This window comes from Entelurus aequoreus, linkage group LG23, assembly GCF_033978785.1.
Source record: "Entelurus aequoreus isolate RoL-2023_Sb linkage group LG23, RoL_Eaeq_v1.1, whole genome shotgun sequence".
Classification (NCBI taxonomy): domain Eukaryota; kingdom Metazoa; phylum Chordata; class Actinopteri; order Syngnathiformes; family Syngnathidae; genus Entelurus; species Entelurus aequoreus.
Window position 1 is genome coordinate 12,897,180 of NC_084753.1, and position 15,701 is coordinate 12,912,880.

General features: G+C 32.5%; 1 protein-coding gene and 1 long non-coding RNA gene across 3 annotated transcripts in view; both read left to right on the forward strand.

The window, feature by feature from the left end:
• fut8b (fucosyltransferase 8b (alpha (1,6) fucosyltransferase)) overlaps window positions 1-10,408 on the forward strand; it is a 369,273-nt gene extending 358,865 nt beyond the window's left edge. Inside the window, exons 8-10 of the mRNA XM_062033787.1 lie at window positions 1,593-1,769; window positions 1,840-1,990; window positions 8,914-10,408. Of these exons, the coding sequence (XP_061889771.1) occupies window positions 1,593-1,769; window positions 1,840-1,990; window positions 8,914-9,252 (667 nt within the window). The 3' untranslated portion in view covers window positions 9,253-10,408. The remainder of the gene's footprint in view (window positions 1-1,592; window positions 1,770-1,839; window positions 1,991-8,913) is intronic.
• A 4,661-nt stretch (window positions 10,409-15,069) lies between these two features.
• Window positions 15,070-15,701, forward strand: part of LOC133640731 (uncharacterized) — a 35,016-nt gene continuing 34,384 nt past the window's right edge. For both annotated transcript variants that reach the window (XR_009824200.1, XR_009824199.1), the window contains exon 1: window positions 15,070-15,209. This is a non-coding gene — a long non-coding RNA (uncharacterized LOC133640731). The remainder of the gene's footprint in view (window positions 15,210-15,701) is intronic.

Here is a 15,701-nt window from a genome sequence, read left to right on the forward strand (position 1 = left end):
ATATAAATAAATATAGATATGTATATATATATATATACATATACATGTGTATATATACATATATATATATATATATATATTATATACATATATATATATATATATATATATATATTATATACATATATATATGTATTATATATATATATATATATATATATATATATATATATATATATATATATGTATATATATATATATATATATGTATATATATATATATATATATATATATATATATATATATATATATATATATATGTATATATATATATATATATATATATATATATATGTATATATATATATATATATATATATGTGTATATATATATATATATACATATATATATATATATATATATATATATATATATATATATATATATATATATATATATATATATATATATATATATATATATATATACATATAGAAGGGAATAAGCGGTAGAAAATGGATGGATATATATATCCATGTATATATATCCATGTATATATATATATATATATATATATATATATATATATATATATATATATATATATATATATATATATATATATGTATATATATATATATATATATATGTATACATATATATATATGTATATATATATATATATATATATATATGTATACATATATATGTATATATATGTATATATATATGTATATATATATATATGTATATATATATATATATGTATATATATATATATATATATGTATATATATATGTATATATATATATATATATATATATATATGTATATATATATATATATATATATATATATATGTATATGTATATATATATATATATATATATATATATATATATATATATATATATATATATATATATATATATATATATATATATATATCCATGTATAGGTATATACATATGTGTATAAATATATATTTTATATGTATGTATATATATATATTATTATAAATAATAAATTAAATATCAATGGTTGAACAAAGTAAATGATCAAAAAATGATTTAAATATTGACATACTTAATATATTTTTTCAGTAAAAATGATTAAATCATTAATAAAATGTTGAAATAATATATTTATATTACTAAGTAAATACTTTAAAATATAAAATAATTTAATATTGAAATATTTAATTAAATAGTTAATAAACTAATTAAATTATTAATTATTTAAATAATTAACAAAATTATTTGATAAATAAATTCAATGATTAAATTATTTTGTATTAAAATAATTTAACGATTTATTTAAAAAAAATACATGATTGCATAAATAATACAATTTTGAAATAATTGATAAAGTGATTATTTATTAATCACATTTTGACATAATGTATTTAATTAATGAATATATACATTTAAATACTAAATTATGAATTACATATTGAATAAATAAATTAAATGATTGAATAGTCAAATGTACTTTTACATTAAATAAATAAATGGTAATTATTTGAAGATTGATTCAATGAATGGACCCTCCATGCAGTGGCTGTGAGGCAGACATGTTGGCCACATGTGCTGTAAATACGTGAAAGTATCAAAAGGACTGAAGCATGTTGCCTGTGTGTGTGTGTGCAGTGTCCACGTGAGGAGGACAGATAAAGTTGGGACGGAGGCAGCCTTCCACCCCATTGAGGAGTACATGCTGCACGTGGAGGAACAGTTCCAGCACCTGGCCAGACGCGCCCCCGTGGACAAGAAGCGCGTGTACCTGGCCACCGACGACCCCTCCTTGCTGCAGGAAGCCAAGGCCAAGTCCGTCTCCAAAGAGTCTTCTTCCATGTTCCCCATGAGCGCTTCTCACTTCCTGTCTCGCTTCGCTCAGGTACCCCGACTACGAGTTCATCAGCGACAACTCCATCTCCTGGTCTGCGGGTCTTCACAATCGCTACACCGAGAACTCGCTGAGAGGAGTCATCCTGGACATCCACTTCCTGTCCCAGAGCGACTTCCTGGTCTGCACCTTCTCCTCACAGGTGTGTGCTCTCAATGTAACCACACCCGTTACTTGTTGTACAGGAAGTGTGCAGACCACACTCTAATATTTGCATCACACATTCCCAATTACTGTAAATTATACTGTCATCAATAATAGATCACATATTACAAATAATAGTAAATAACATTGTCATCAATAATAGATCAAATATTCCAAATTACTGTAAATAATACTGTCATCAAAAATGGATCACATATTCCCAATAATAGTAAATAATATTGTCATCAATAATAGATCAAATATTCCAAATAATATTGTCATCAGTAATGGATCACATATTCAAAATAATACTAAATAATACTGTCATCAATAATAGATTACATATTCCACATAATAGTAAATAATATTGTCATCAATAATAGATCACACATTCCAGATAATAGTAAATAATATTGTCATCAATAATAGATCACATATTCCAAATAATAGTAAATAATATTGTCATCAATAATGGATCACATATTCCAAATAATAGTAAATAATATTGTCATCAATAATAGATCACATATTCCAAATAATATTGTCATCAATAATGGATCACATATTCAAAATAATAGTAAATAATACTGTCATCAATAATAGAACACATATCCAAATAATAGTAAAATATATCGTCATCCATAATGAATCACACATTTCAAATATGAGTAAATAATATTGTCATCAATAATAGATCAAAAAATCCAATTAATATTGTCATCAATAATGGATCATATATTCAAAATAATGGTAAATAATATTGTCATCAATAATAGATCACATATTCCAAATAATAGTAAATAATATTTTCATCAATAAAAGATCATATATTCCAAATAATAGTAAATAATATTGTCATCAATAATAGATCACACATTCCAAATAATAGTAAATAATATTGTCATCAATAATAGATCACACATTCCAAATACTAGTAAATAATATTGTCATCAATAATAGATCACATATTACAAATAATAGTAAATAACATTGTCATCAATAATAGATAAAATATTCCAAATTACTGTAAATAATACTGTCATCAAAAATGGATCACATATTCCAAATAATAGTAAATAATATTGTCATCAATAATAGATCATAAATTCCACATAATAGTAAATAATATTGTCATCTATAATAGATCACTTATTCCAAATAATAGTAAATAATATTGTCATCAATAATGGATTACATATTCCCAATAGTAGTAAATAATATTGTCATCAATAATAGATCAAATATTCCAAATAATATTGTCATCAGTAATGGATCACATATTCAAAATAATACTAAATAATACTGTCATCAATAATAGATTACATATTCCACATGATAGTCAATAATATTGTCATCAATAATAGATCACATATTCCAGATAATAGTCAATAATATTGTCATCAATAATAGATCAGAAAATATAATTAATATTGTCATCAATAATGGATCACATATTCAAAATAATGGTAAATAATATTGTCATCAATAAAAGATCACATATTCCAAATAATAGTAAATAATATCGTCATCCATAATGAATCACATTTCAAATAATAGTAAATAATATTGTCATCAATAATAGATCACATATTCCAAATAATAGTAAATAATATTGTCATCAATAACGAATCAAATAATTGTAAATAATATTGTCATCAATAATAGATTACATTTTCCAAATAATTGTAAATAATACTGTCATCAATAATAGATTACATTTTCCAAATAATTGTAAATAATATTGTCATCAATAACAGATCACATATTCCAAATAACTTTAAAAATGTTGTCATCAACATCCAAATAACAGTTAATACTGTAATATTGTCATCAATAATTGAAAATTATTTGTACTTTTTATACTTAAATACATGTTATATCAGAAAAATACTTTCGATATTAAGTACATTTTCTATGAGAACGTTACGTTTACTTTTGATACTTCAGTGTATAGTAATATTAAACAGGCGTATAAAGCTGCACCACGCCCCCACCTCGGCTCCTCAGACCATCTATCTGTGATGCTAATTCCTGCATACAAGCCCCTGCTGATCAGGAAGCAAGCTACAGTGAAGCAGGTGAGGACCTGGCCAGAGGGAGCAATGTCAGCATTACAAGACTGCTTCGGAACCACAGACTGGGACATGTTCAAAGCAGCCACCACCGAAAATCACCACACATGTGTGGAGGAGTATGCAGAGTCTGTGTCCGCATGCATTCAGAAGTGCATGGAGGATGTCAGTGTGATCAACAACATCCCCACACGGGCCAACGAGAAACCCTGGATGAACAGTGAGGTACGTGCAATGCTGAAGGCTCGGAACAAGGCTTTCAAGTCTGGCGACATGGTGGCATTAAAATCAGCCAGAGCTAACCTGAACCGTGCCATTAGGGTTGCAAAGCGTGCTCACAGTCAGAAAGTGCAGGAGTTCTTCGAGAACCCTACAAACACTAGACGAATGTGGCATCACAGACTATAAAGCTGCCCCCTGCCCCTGTGACAACAGTATCAGCTTCCTAGATGACCTTAACAACTACTTTGCAAGGTTTGAGGCACTTAACACCACTCCGGCGAGGAAATCCATCCCTCGCCCTGATGAGCAGCCGCTCAACCTGGATATAGCGGATGTCCGGAAAACCCTGAGGAGAGTGAACCCCCCCGAAAGCACCGGGACCTGATGACATTCCGGGCAAGGTGCTTAAGGAATGTGCAGACCAGCTGGCTGGGGTTCTCACAGACATCTTCAACATCTCGCTGACCCAGGTTGTGGTACCATCATGCTTTAAGACAGCCACAATCATTCCAGTGCCAAAAAAACACCCACAATCTCCTCCCTCAATGATTACCGCCCCGTTGCACTCACCCCCATCATAATGAAGTGCTTCGAGAGGCTGGTAAAGGAATATATATTGTCTCCCGACTTCCCCCCACATTCGACCCATACCAGTTTGCTTATCGCCTTAACCGCTCCACAGAGGACACCATCTCCTCTGCACTCCACTTGAGCTTAGAACATCTGGAAGGAAAGGACACACACGTGCAGATGTTGTTCCTGGACTTCAGCTTAGCATTCAACACCATCATCCCGCGGCACTTGGTGAGCAATCTGGCCCCCCTTGGATCCAGTACCCCCCTATGCAACTGGCTGCTTGACTTCCTCACAGACAGACCCCAATCTGTGAGAGTGGGCAACAACACCTCCAGTGCCATCTTCTGAGCACCGGCTCCCCCCAGGGCTGCGTCCTGAGTCCGCTGCTGTTCACGTTGATGACCCATGACTGCTGCACCAGGTCCACTACTAACCACATTGTCAAGTACACAACAGTAGTGGGCCTCTTCCGTGACAACAATGACGTGGACTACAGGGAGGAGGTGAAACATCTGGTTGGCTGGTGCAGAACCAACAACCTGGTCCTGAATGTTAACAAGACCAAGGAGTTCATTGTCGACGTCAGGAAGCACCAGTCCAACCACGCTCCACTCTACATCAATGGCACAGCAGTGGAGATGGTAAGCAGCACCAAGTTCCTGGGGGTGCAGATAACTGACAATATAACCTGGTGCCTTTGCACCGGAGCTCTTGTAAAAAGAGCTCAGCAGCGCATGCACTTTTTGCGCCGGATGAAAAGAGCACAGCTCCCCCCACACAGCATCTCTGTCTGGACTGGAGCCTGTAGTGCCTCAGACTGGAAGTCTCTTCAGAGAGTGGTGAGGACGGCGGAAAAGATCATCAGGACTCCACTTCCTCCTATCCAGGAGATCGCAAAAAGCCGCTGCCTGACCAGGGCTCCGAAAATCTGCAAAGACTCCTCCCACCCCCACCAAGGACTGTTTTCACTGCTGGACTCTAGAAAGAGGTTCCGCAGCCTCCGAAGCAGAACCTCCATGTTCTGTAACAGCTTCTTCCCTCAGGCTGTAAGACTCTTGAACGCATCATAATTAAATGATCCCCTCAACTCCCCCCAAAATGGATTAACTCGCTGGAATAAAAAAGACAATATAACATACATCCATAAACGTGGACGCATGTGAGAAAGTGCAATATATTTATCTGTACAGTAATCTATTTATTTATTTATATATATTTATTTATTTTATATATATATTTATATATTATTTATATATATTTATTTATTTATATATGCACCTTATTGCTTTTTTTATCCTGCACCACCATGAGCTTATGTAACGAAATTTCGTTCTTATCTGTGCTGTAAAGTTCAAATTTGAATGACAATAAAAAGGAAGTCTAAGTCTCTTCAGTACTTTTTATATTAGAAAAATAATTTTGACGTTTAAATACATTTCATACTAGAAGTTACTATTTATACTAAAATAGATTTTATTTTACAAATTACTTTCGATACTTAAGTACATTTATTTTTTTAATTACTTTTACTACATTTAAATACATATTGTATTATAAAATTACTTTTGATACTTAAGTACATTTTATATATAAAATTACTTTAAATGCTTAAGTACATATTATATTATAAAAATACTTTCAATACTTAAGTACATTTAATATTAAAAATTACTTTGACTTTGGACACGTATGTACATTTTATATCAGAAAATTATTAATACTTTTAATACTTAAGTATATTTAATTTTTGAAAATATTTTTTACATTTGATACTTGATTACATTTTATAGTATACATTACTTTTAATACTTAAGTACATTTTATATTAAACATTACTTTTAATGCTTAAGTACATTTTATATTACAAAAATACTTTTCATACTTAAGTACATTTTATCTTAGAAATTACTTTTACTTTTGACACTCAACTACATTGTATATTAGAAAATGATTCATACTTTTGCTACTTAACTACATTTTATATTTGAAAAATACTTTAGATACTTGAGTACATTTTATACTGGAAAAATACTTTCCATACTTAAGCACATTTAATATTATAAATTACTTTTACTTTTGACACTCAAGTACATTTTATATTACAAAATGGTTTATACTTTAGCTACTTAAAAACATTTTATATCACAAAAATACTTTTAATACTCAAGTACATTTTATATTAACATTACTTTTAATGCTTAAGTACATTTTATAATAGAAATTACTTTTACTTTAGACACTCAAGTACATTTTATATCAGACAATGATTCATACTTTTAATACTTATATAGATTAAACTTTTTAAAATTACTTTTACATTTGATATTTAATTACATGTAATGTTAGAAATGACTTTTGATTCTTCAGTACATTTTATTTTAGAAACTTTTTTTGATCCAAAGTATATTTTATATTACAAATTACTTTTGATATTTAAGTGCTTTTTATATTAGAAATTACTTTTGATATTTAAGTTAATTGTATATTACAATTTACTTTTGATACTTAAGTACATTTTATAATAGAAATTACTTTTGATATTTAATTTATTTTAAATTAGAAATTACTTTTTTTTTTTCTTAAGTGAATTAATCTTGCAAATTACGTTCGATGCCTGCGTACATTTAATCTGCGATGAGGTGGCGACTTGTTCAGGGTGGATGGATGGATATACGTACATTTAATTTTTTTGAATTACAGTATATTACAACAGTACTTTTGATGCTGAAGTACATTTTATCTTTCAAATTACTTTTGATGCTTAAGTACATTTTATTTTAGGTAATTACTTTTGATACCGAAGTACATTTTATATTAATCTACTGTATTAATTTATATCAGAACATTACTTTTAATACTTGTGTTAATTTTTATTTTATAAATTTTCTTTTTATATTCAAGTATAGTAAATGTCATTAATATATATTTATATGTTTGTATATGTATTTAATAATATCTGTGTTATGTGCGTATATATATATGTATATATATATGCATATATACATATGTATATATACATCCATATGTGTATATGTATACATACAAAAGCATATATGTATATACATATGTATGTATACATATATACACACATAACCCATATATACATATATACAAACATAAATATATATTAATGACATTTACTGTACTTAAATATTAAAAGGAAATGTATAAAATATAATAAACATAAGTATTATGCATATATACATGATATATGCATATATGTATATATTTATGTATGTGTGTGTGTATATGTATGTATGTATATATATATATATATATATATATATATATATATATATATATATATATATATATATATATATATATATATATATATATATATATATATATATATATATATATATATATATATATATATATATGTAGATAGATAGATGTATAGATGTATATATATAGATATGTAACAGTAATATTCTAAAAGGTGACTTAAACTTCAACCCAAAGTCGTTTTTTTTTTGGACCGATACTTGTACTAAAAGTATTTCTCCCAAGTACTTTCCACAGGATGGACCACATGACATTTTTCCAACATAAATGCTTTGTTAACTGCTGATGTTTTATCACAAGACGAAGCAGAACAACATGTCTGCCTCACATGTTTTCATGCATGAAATACAATTATCATTGCACTTTTTCCACACCTTGACATGTGACACTTCCTGTCAGCAGTACCACTGATATCTATATCACTGCCCCCCCTGTGGTGCACGCTGGTACTGCACCGTTGGGGGAAACGTGGACATAACGAGACCAGAATAATAACTCATTTAGATGTGTTTAATGTAATAAGTAATGTAGATGTGTTTAATGTAATAAGTAATGTAGATGTGTTTTATGTAATAACTAATGTAGATGTGTTTTATGTAATAACTCATGTAGATGTGTTTTATGTAATAAGTAATGTAGATGTGTTTTATGTAATAACTAATGTAGATGTGTTTTATGTAATAAGTAATGTAGATGTGTTTTATGTAATAACTAATGTAGATGTGTTTTATGTAATAAGTAATGTAGATGTGTTTCATCACAGGTGTGCCGTGTAGCGTACGAGATCATGCAGACTCTTCACCCGGACGCCTCGTCCTTCTTCTACTCCCTGGATGACATCTACTACTTCGGCGGGCAGAACGCCCACAGCCAGATCGCCGTGTTCCCTCACCAGCCGCGCAACGGCGAGGACGTCCCCCTGGAGCCCGGCGACCTGATCGGCGTGGCGGGCAACCACTGGAACGGCTACTCCAAGGGCATCAACCGCAAACTGGGCCGCACGGGCCTCTACCCGTCCTACAAGGTGAAGGAGAAGATCGAGACGGTCAAGTACCCCACCTACCCCGAGGCCGACAAACTGCTGGCCTCCCGCCACAAATGAACGCCCCCGAGGAGGGGGAGAGAGAGAGAGACTCCGGTGCCCGAGGAAGGAGGCGGCTTTTGTCCCAAAGGAGGCCTACGCAGTGCGTGCTGCGCCCCGTGGCTGACAGGACTGCACTCGCTCTGTCTCTGTCTCTGTGTGTGTGTGTGTGTGTGTGTGTGTGTGTGTGTGTGTGTGTGTGTGTGTGTGTGTGTGTGTGTGTGTGTGTGTGTGTGTGTGTGTGTGTGTGTGTGCGTGTGCGTGTGCGTGTGTGTGTGTGTGCGCGTGCAGGACGTCACGGAGTACTTGCACCACGACTCCCCTGCCTGATGCGTTCAGGCGGGGTCTGTAGATTTCAAAACAAAACAAGAAAACTTTTAAAAAAAAGAAAAAGAAAAAAAAATTCCCAGCTCAGATCGGATCTTTACTGTAAAAACTTGGAGCGCCACCGCTTTGAAAACTGGAAAAAGAGAAAAAGTGTTTTTATTTAATTTTTTTATTTTTTTTAATTCTACATTTGCCTTTTTTTGTTCTTGTTTTGTCAGACTGAATGTAAAGTTTCCACATCTTCTCCCACGTGCAATTCTGTTCACATCGTGCTTTTATCACTTCTCCATCCTTCTCAAACACTCTTCATTGGCGCTTGTGTGTGCGTGTGTGCGTGCGTGCGTGCGTGTGTGTGTGTGTGTGTGTGTGTGTGTGTGTGTGTGTGTGTGTGTGTGTGTGTGTGTGTGTTGCTTTCAAGGGGCCATGTTAGCGACCTGCCTGGTGCCTGCTTCTTTTTTCCCCGCCTGCCGACTCGCTTGTGTGTGTGTGTGTGTGTGCGTGTGTGTGTGTGTGTGTGTGTGTGTGTGTGCACTGTGTACAATGGAGGAGTGCGGCAGTCCCTCCCCTGCTGGTGAACAATGGTCACATTATTAGGGAGGCGTGACTGACGCGCACAAAGGAGCCATCTCGCCTGGCTCGCCAAATGAAGCACTCCACTGATGTCTTCTTCTTCGTACGTCCAATTTTTTTTTTTTTTTTTTTTTTTTTTTTTACTTTGCTATTTTAAACTGAACGAGGACAAAATGTGTTTGAAAATGAAAATGCTCCTTCTCAAAACGCATCGTTTCCTAACTTATGCTCCTGGGCATTGTCTTTGATGACCACACATCAAATAAATTTGACAAACCAATACTTGTTTAGTTTTTTTTCTTTTATTCCCGCTCTCTTTGGCACTTTCTGTTTCGGGCCAGTGGAAGTGGACAAGACATTTAATTCCATTAGTGATCATTAATAACTTTTGTAACTCTCCTGCTGGTGTTTAATTTAGACACATGTTTAACGAGCAAAACAAGTTTAAAAATAAGATGAATGACAACTCTGTCTGGGAGGTGAGTCTCTTTACATTTTTGTCCTGAAGTCAATCCGGGGCTCGGGATCTTTCTGTGTGGAGTTTGCATGTTCTCCCCGTGACTGCGTGGGTTCTACTCCGGGTACTCCGGCTTCCTCCCACCTCCAAAGACATGCACCTGGGGATAGGCTGATTGGCAACACTAAATTGGCCCTAGTGTGTGAATGTGAGTGTGAATGTTGTCTGTCTATCTGTGTTGGTCCTGCAATGAGGTGGCGACTTGTCCAGGGTGTACCCCGCCTTCCGCCCGAATGCAGCTGAGTTAGGCTCCAGCGACCCCCCGCGATCCCAAAAGGGACAAGCGGTAGAAAATGGATGGGCATTGTGACCGAAAGCATTTTATTTTATTTTATTTTTCTTTATTTTTTAAATTATTTTTTTAGTTAATTAATTAATTTTGTTTTTATTTGTATTCATTTATTTTATTTTTCTGTAGGCAAGGCAAGGCAAGGCAAGGCAAGGCAACTTTATTTGTATAGCGCTTTTCATACACAAGGCAGACTCAAAGTGCTTCACAGACAACAAAGTGAAATGAAAGAAAATAAAAGCAAAATTAAAATGCAGACAATAAAAATAAAAACATAATTTAATTAAAAAAAAAAAAAAAGTTTAATTAATTAATTTTGTATTTATTTGTATTCATTTATTTTATTTTTCTGTAATTTAAAAAAAAAAGTGTTTTATAAATTAATACATTTTGTATTTATTTGTATTCATTTATTTTATTTTTCTGTAATTTTTATTCATTTATTTTCTTTATTTTTGTATTATTCACAATTTGATTTATTTGATTTTTTATTTTAAAAAAAATATATATATATATAATAGATATATATAGATTTTTATTTTTTTTATTTTTATTTTTTGCTAACCCCAGAAATTGACTTAAATTGAGTTATAATTGCTCGTTTTTCCTTTGGCATTCAAACAGAATGTCAGCCATATTTAAAAGAAAAAATGCATTTTCTATTGAGTTTATTCATCGTTCTTGACGTGTATTTTTGTTGCCTTCAAAGTACAAAAGAGTGGTTTTACATGGGGGTCGAAAGCAAACTAGTCAGTGAGTGTGAGGCTCACTCACTACCTGTATTGACCCTGCAATAACACCGTGTTGCTGTTCCTTAATGGCGCCATCTGCTGAATTAAAGAAGTCATTATTTCTGACCTGCAAAAAAAAAAAAATGTAAATCAAATTGTTTTGCTTTGTTAAAGGAACACCTGTGCAGGAAGGAATATGAAAGGTGCAACTCCTTGTGTGGATGTTTTAGTGTGCTTTGTTTCATATTACGTGTAAATGTGTACTAAAAATGTCTTCTGGGAAATGACTCCTCAGTGAGGACATGGCACACACACTACCTGTATCGACACTGCACTGATACTGTGATGGTGTTTCATAATGGCACCATCTGTTGGATTTAAAGACAAGTCTACATTAGACCTGAAAATAAAATCAATAGTTACCAAATATATATCGTTTTCATGAAAACTGTAAACCGTACCTCTCATCCTCAGTCACTAATCTGGGTGTTAGAATGGACCCTCACTTGACCTTTGAGGCTCAAATAAAACAACTGTGCAAGACCTCCTTCTACCACCTCAGGAACATTGCTAAACTCCGCCCCTCACTCACTCTCTCTGATGCCGAGAGGCTCGTCCACGCCTTTGTGTCCTCCAGGCTAGACTACTGCAACGCACTTCTTGCAATACATAAAGAATAGTGCTTCTAGGATCCTGATCAGTGTGCGGAAATATGACCATATCACACCAACTCTCAAATCCCTTCACTGGCTTCCTGTTCCACTCAGGATTGAATACAAAGTCTCCCTACTAACCCACCAGTGCCTCCATGGCCTCCCTGACCACCTGAGGGCACCACAGACTGTGGATGCTTTTAAAAAAGGATTAAAAACTGTTTTTTTTTTTTTTTAAAGCCTTTTTTTTAGATATATTCATACTCGTTCTAGCTATTTGGCTGTTCTAGTTAATTATTTTTTTTAATACACTGTAGCACTTTGAGGTTGTTTACTCAATGTAAAGTGCTTTTTACAAATAAAATCTATTATTATTATTATAATTATCATTTTCATGAAAAATGTTTAGAGTCATCATGCCTTCTGTTGACATTTTGAGATGATACTTAATCTTACAAATATGCTAATTTTGCATATGTTATTCATGATCATGTTTCATGCATTCAAACCTAAAAATTAGGGATGTCCGATAATGGCTTTTTGCAGATATCCGATATTCCGATATTGTCCAACTCTTAATTACCGATATCAACCGATACCGATATATACAGTCGTGGAATTAACACATTATTATGCCTAATTTGGACAACCAGGTATGGTGAAGATAAGGTCCTTTTTTTTTTAAATTAATAAAATAAGATAAATAAATAAATAAAAAATTATTGAATAAAAAAGAAAGTAAAACAATATAAAAACAGTTACATAGAAACTAGTAATTAATGAAAATGAGTAAAATTAACTGTTAAAGGTTAGTACTATTAGTGGACCAGCAGCCCACACAATCATGTGTGCTTACGGACTGTATCCCTTGCAGACTATATTGATATATATTGATATATAATGTAGGAACCAGAATATCAATAACAGAAAGAAACAACCCTTTTGTGTGAATGAGTATAAATGGGGGAGGGAGTTTTTTGTGGTTGGTGCACTAATTGTAAGTGTATCTTCTGTTTTTTATGTTGATTTAATTTAAAAAAAACAAACAAACAAAAAACGATACCGATAATGAAAAAAACGATACCGATAATTTCCGATATTACATTTTAAAGCATTTATCGGCCGATAATATCGGCAGGCCGATATTATCGGACATCTCTACTAAAAATCATGGCTTTTGATACATGACGCCATCTTTGAAATATGCTAACTTAGTTTATGTTAGCATGCTATTGTTTTATGCTAGCATTATTGCTAATTTTATACATTCCAATCTAATCAAAACCTTGGTTTATGTTACCATTTTAGAGGGTGCTAAATTTTCCTGGCATGCTAACATTTTAAGCTAGCATTTGAGGTCATTTTAAAAGTTTCGAACCATGGCTTTGATGCTGGAGCCTATCCCAGCTGCACACGGGCGGAAGGCGGGGTACACCCGGGACAAGTCGCCACCTGCTGCCAGCTTGTAAATATGTTAAATGTTGGCATGCTAACATTAGCATGCTAATGTTTTATGCTGGATTTTTTAGCTACTTTTATATGTTTAAAACTAAAAATCATGGCTTTCGATACTCGACACGATCTTAGAAGTGTGCTAACTTATTCTGTTAGTATGCTAACATTCGCACGTTAATGTTTTATGCTAGCAGTTTAGCTAATTATGTATGTTTTTCCTTAAAAATCATGGATTTCATAGTTTGGCGCCATCTTAGAAGTATTTTAACGTGGTCTATTTGAGCACTCGAACGTTAGCATGTTACCATTAGCATGCTAATGTTTTATGCTAGAATTTTGTATGTTTAACCTTCAAAATCATGGATATTGATACTTGGTGCCACCTTGGAAGTATCTTCTCTGTCAGCATGTTAACATTGCCAATGCTAATGTCTTATGTTAGCAGTTTAGCTCATTTTGTATGTTTAACTTTAAAAATCATGGATTTTGATTAGAGATGTCTGATAAATGCTTTAAAATGTAATATCGGAAATTATCGGTATCGTTTTTTTATTATCGGTATTGTTTTTTGGGGTTTTTTTTGTTTTGTTTTTTTATTAAATCAACATAAAAAACACAAGATACACTTACAATTAGTGCACCAACCACAAAAAACCTCCCTCCCCCATTTACACTCATTCACACAAAAGGGTTGTTTCTTTCTGTTATTAATATTCTGGTTCCTACATTATATATCAATATATATCAATACAGTCTGCAAGGGATACAGTCCGTAAGCACACATGATTGCTGGTCCACTAATAGTACTAACCTTTAACAGTTAATTTGACTCATTTTCATTAATTACTAGTTTCTATGTAACTGTTTTTATATTGTTTTACTTTCTTTTTTATTCAATAAATTGTTTTTAATTTATTTATCTTATTTTATTAAATTTTCAAAAAAGGACCTTATCTTCACCATACCTGGTTGTCCAAATTAGGCATAATAATGTGTTAATTCCACGACTGTATATATCGGTATCGGTTGATATCGGTATCGGTAATTAAGATTTGGAAATATCGGGATATCGGCAAAAAAGCCATTATCGGACATCCCTAATTTTGATAGTTGCTGCCATCTTAGAAAAGTGTTCATAAAATTGATCATCTTTCTGTCACGTTCTCACATGGCAATTATTGTTACTTTCTTGAATGTATTTCCTGTCCAGCGCTCTTATTTTTGTTTCCACTTCCTGTTTGCCTCTGTATGCCACCTCCTGGCCCTCTGGTCTGAGCACCTCACCTGCCTCTGATTGCCATTCAGGACACACCTGCACCTGGTTGCCAATCTAGAAGCATCGTCAGCAGGATCAGTCTTGCTTTACACTTGTATTTCAGCTCATTCTATTCATTTGGAAGACAAAAACTAAAGATTTTGATGTTTGCCGCCATCTTGTAAGTATGCTAACTGTTGCCATGTTAACATTAGCATGTTAACGTTTTAAAGGTGGCTTTTTAGCTCATTTTAATTGTTCAAACCTTCAAACTCATGGCTTTTAATACTTGACACCATCTTAAAAGTATGATAACTTATCTTGTGTTAGTGTGTTTTAACATAAATGTTGTATGGTTCATCTAAAAAAAAATCATGTAATTTTTATACTTGGAGGCATTTTTGCTTTGTACCTTGATGTGTTGTCTGTGCACTTCCATGCTACAGTAATAATAATAATAGTAAGAATAATAATAATTAGGGATGTCCGATAATGGCTTTTTTGCCGATATCCGATATTCCGATATTGTCCAACTCTTAATTACCGATACCGATATCAACCGATACCGATATATACAGTCGTGGAATTAACACATTATTATGCCTAATTTGGACAACCAGGTATGGTGAAGATAAGGTCCTTTTTTTTAAAAATTATAAAATAAGAAATAAAT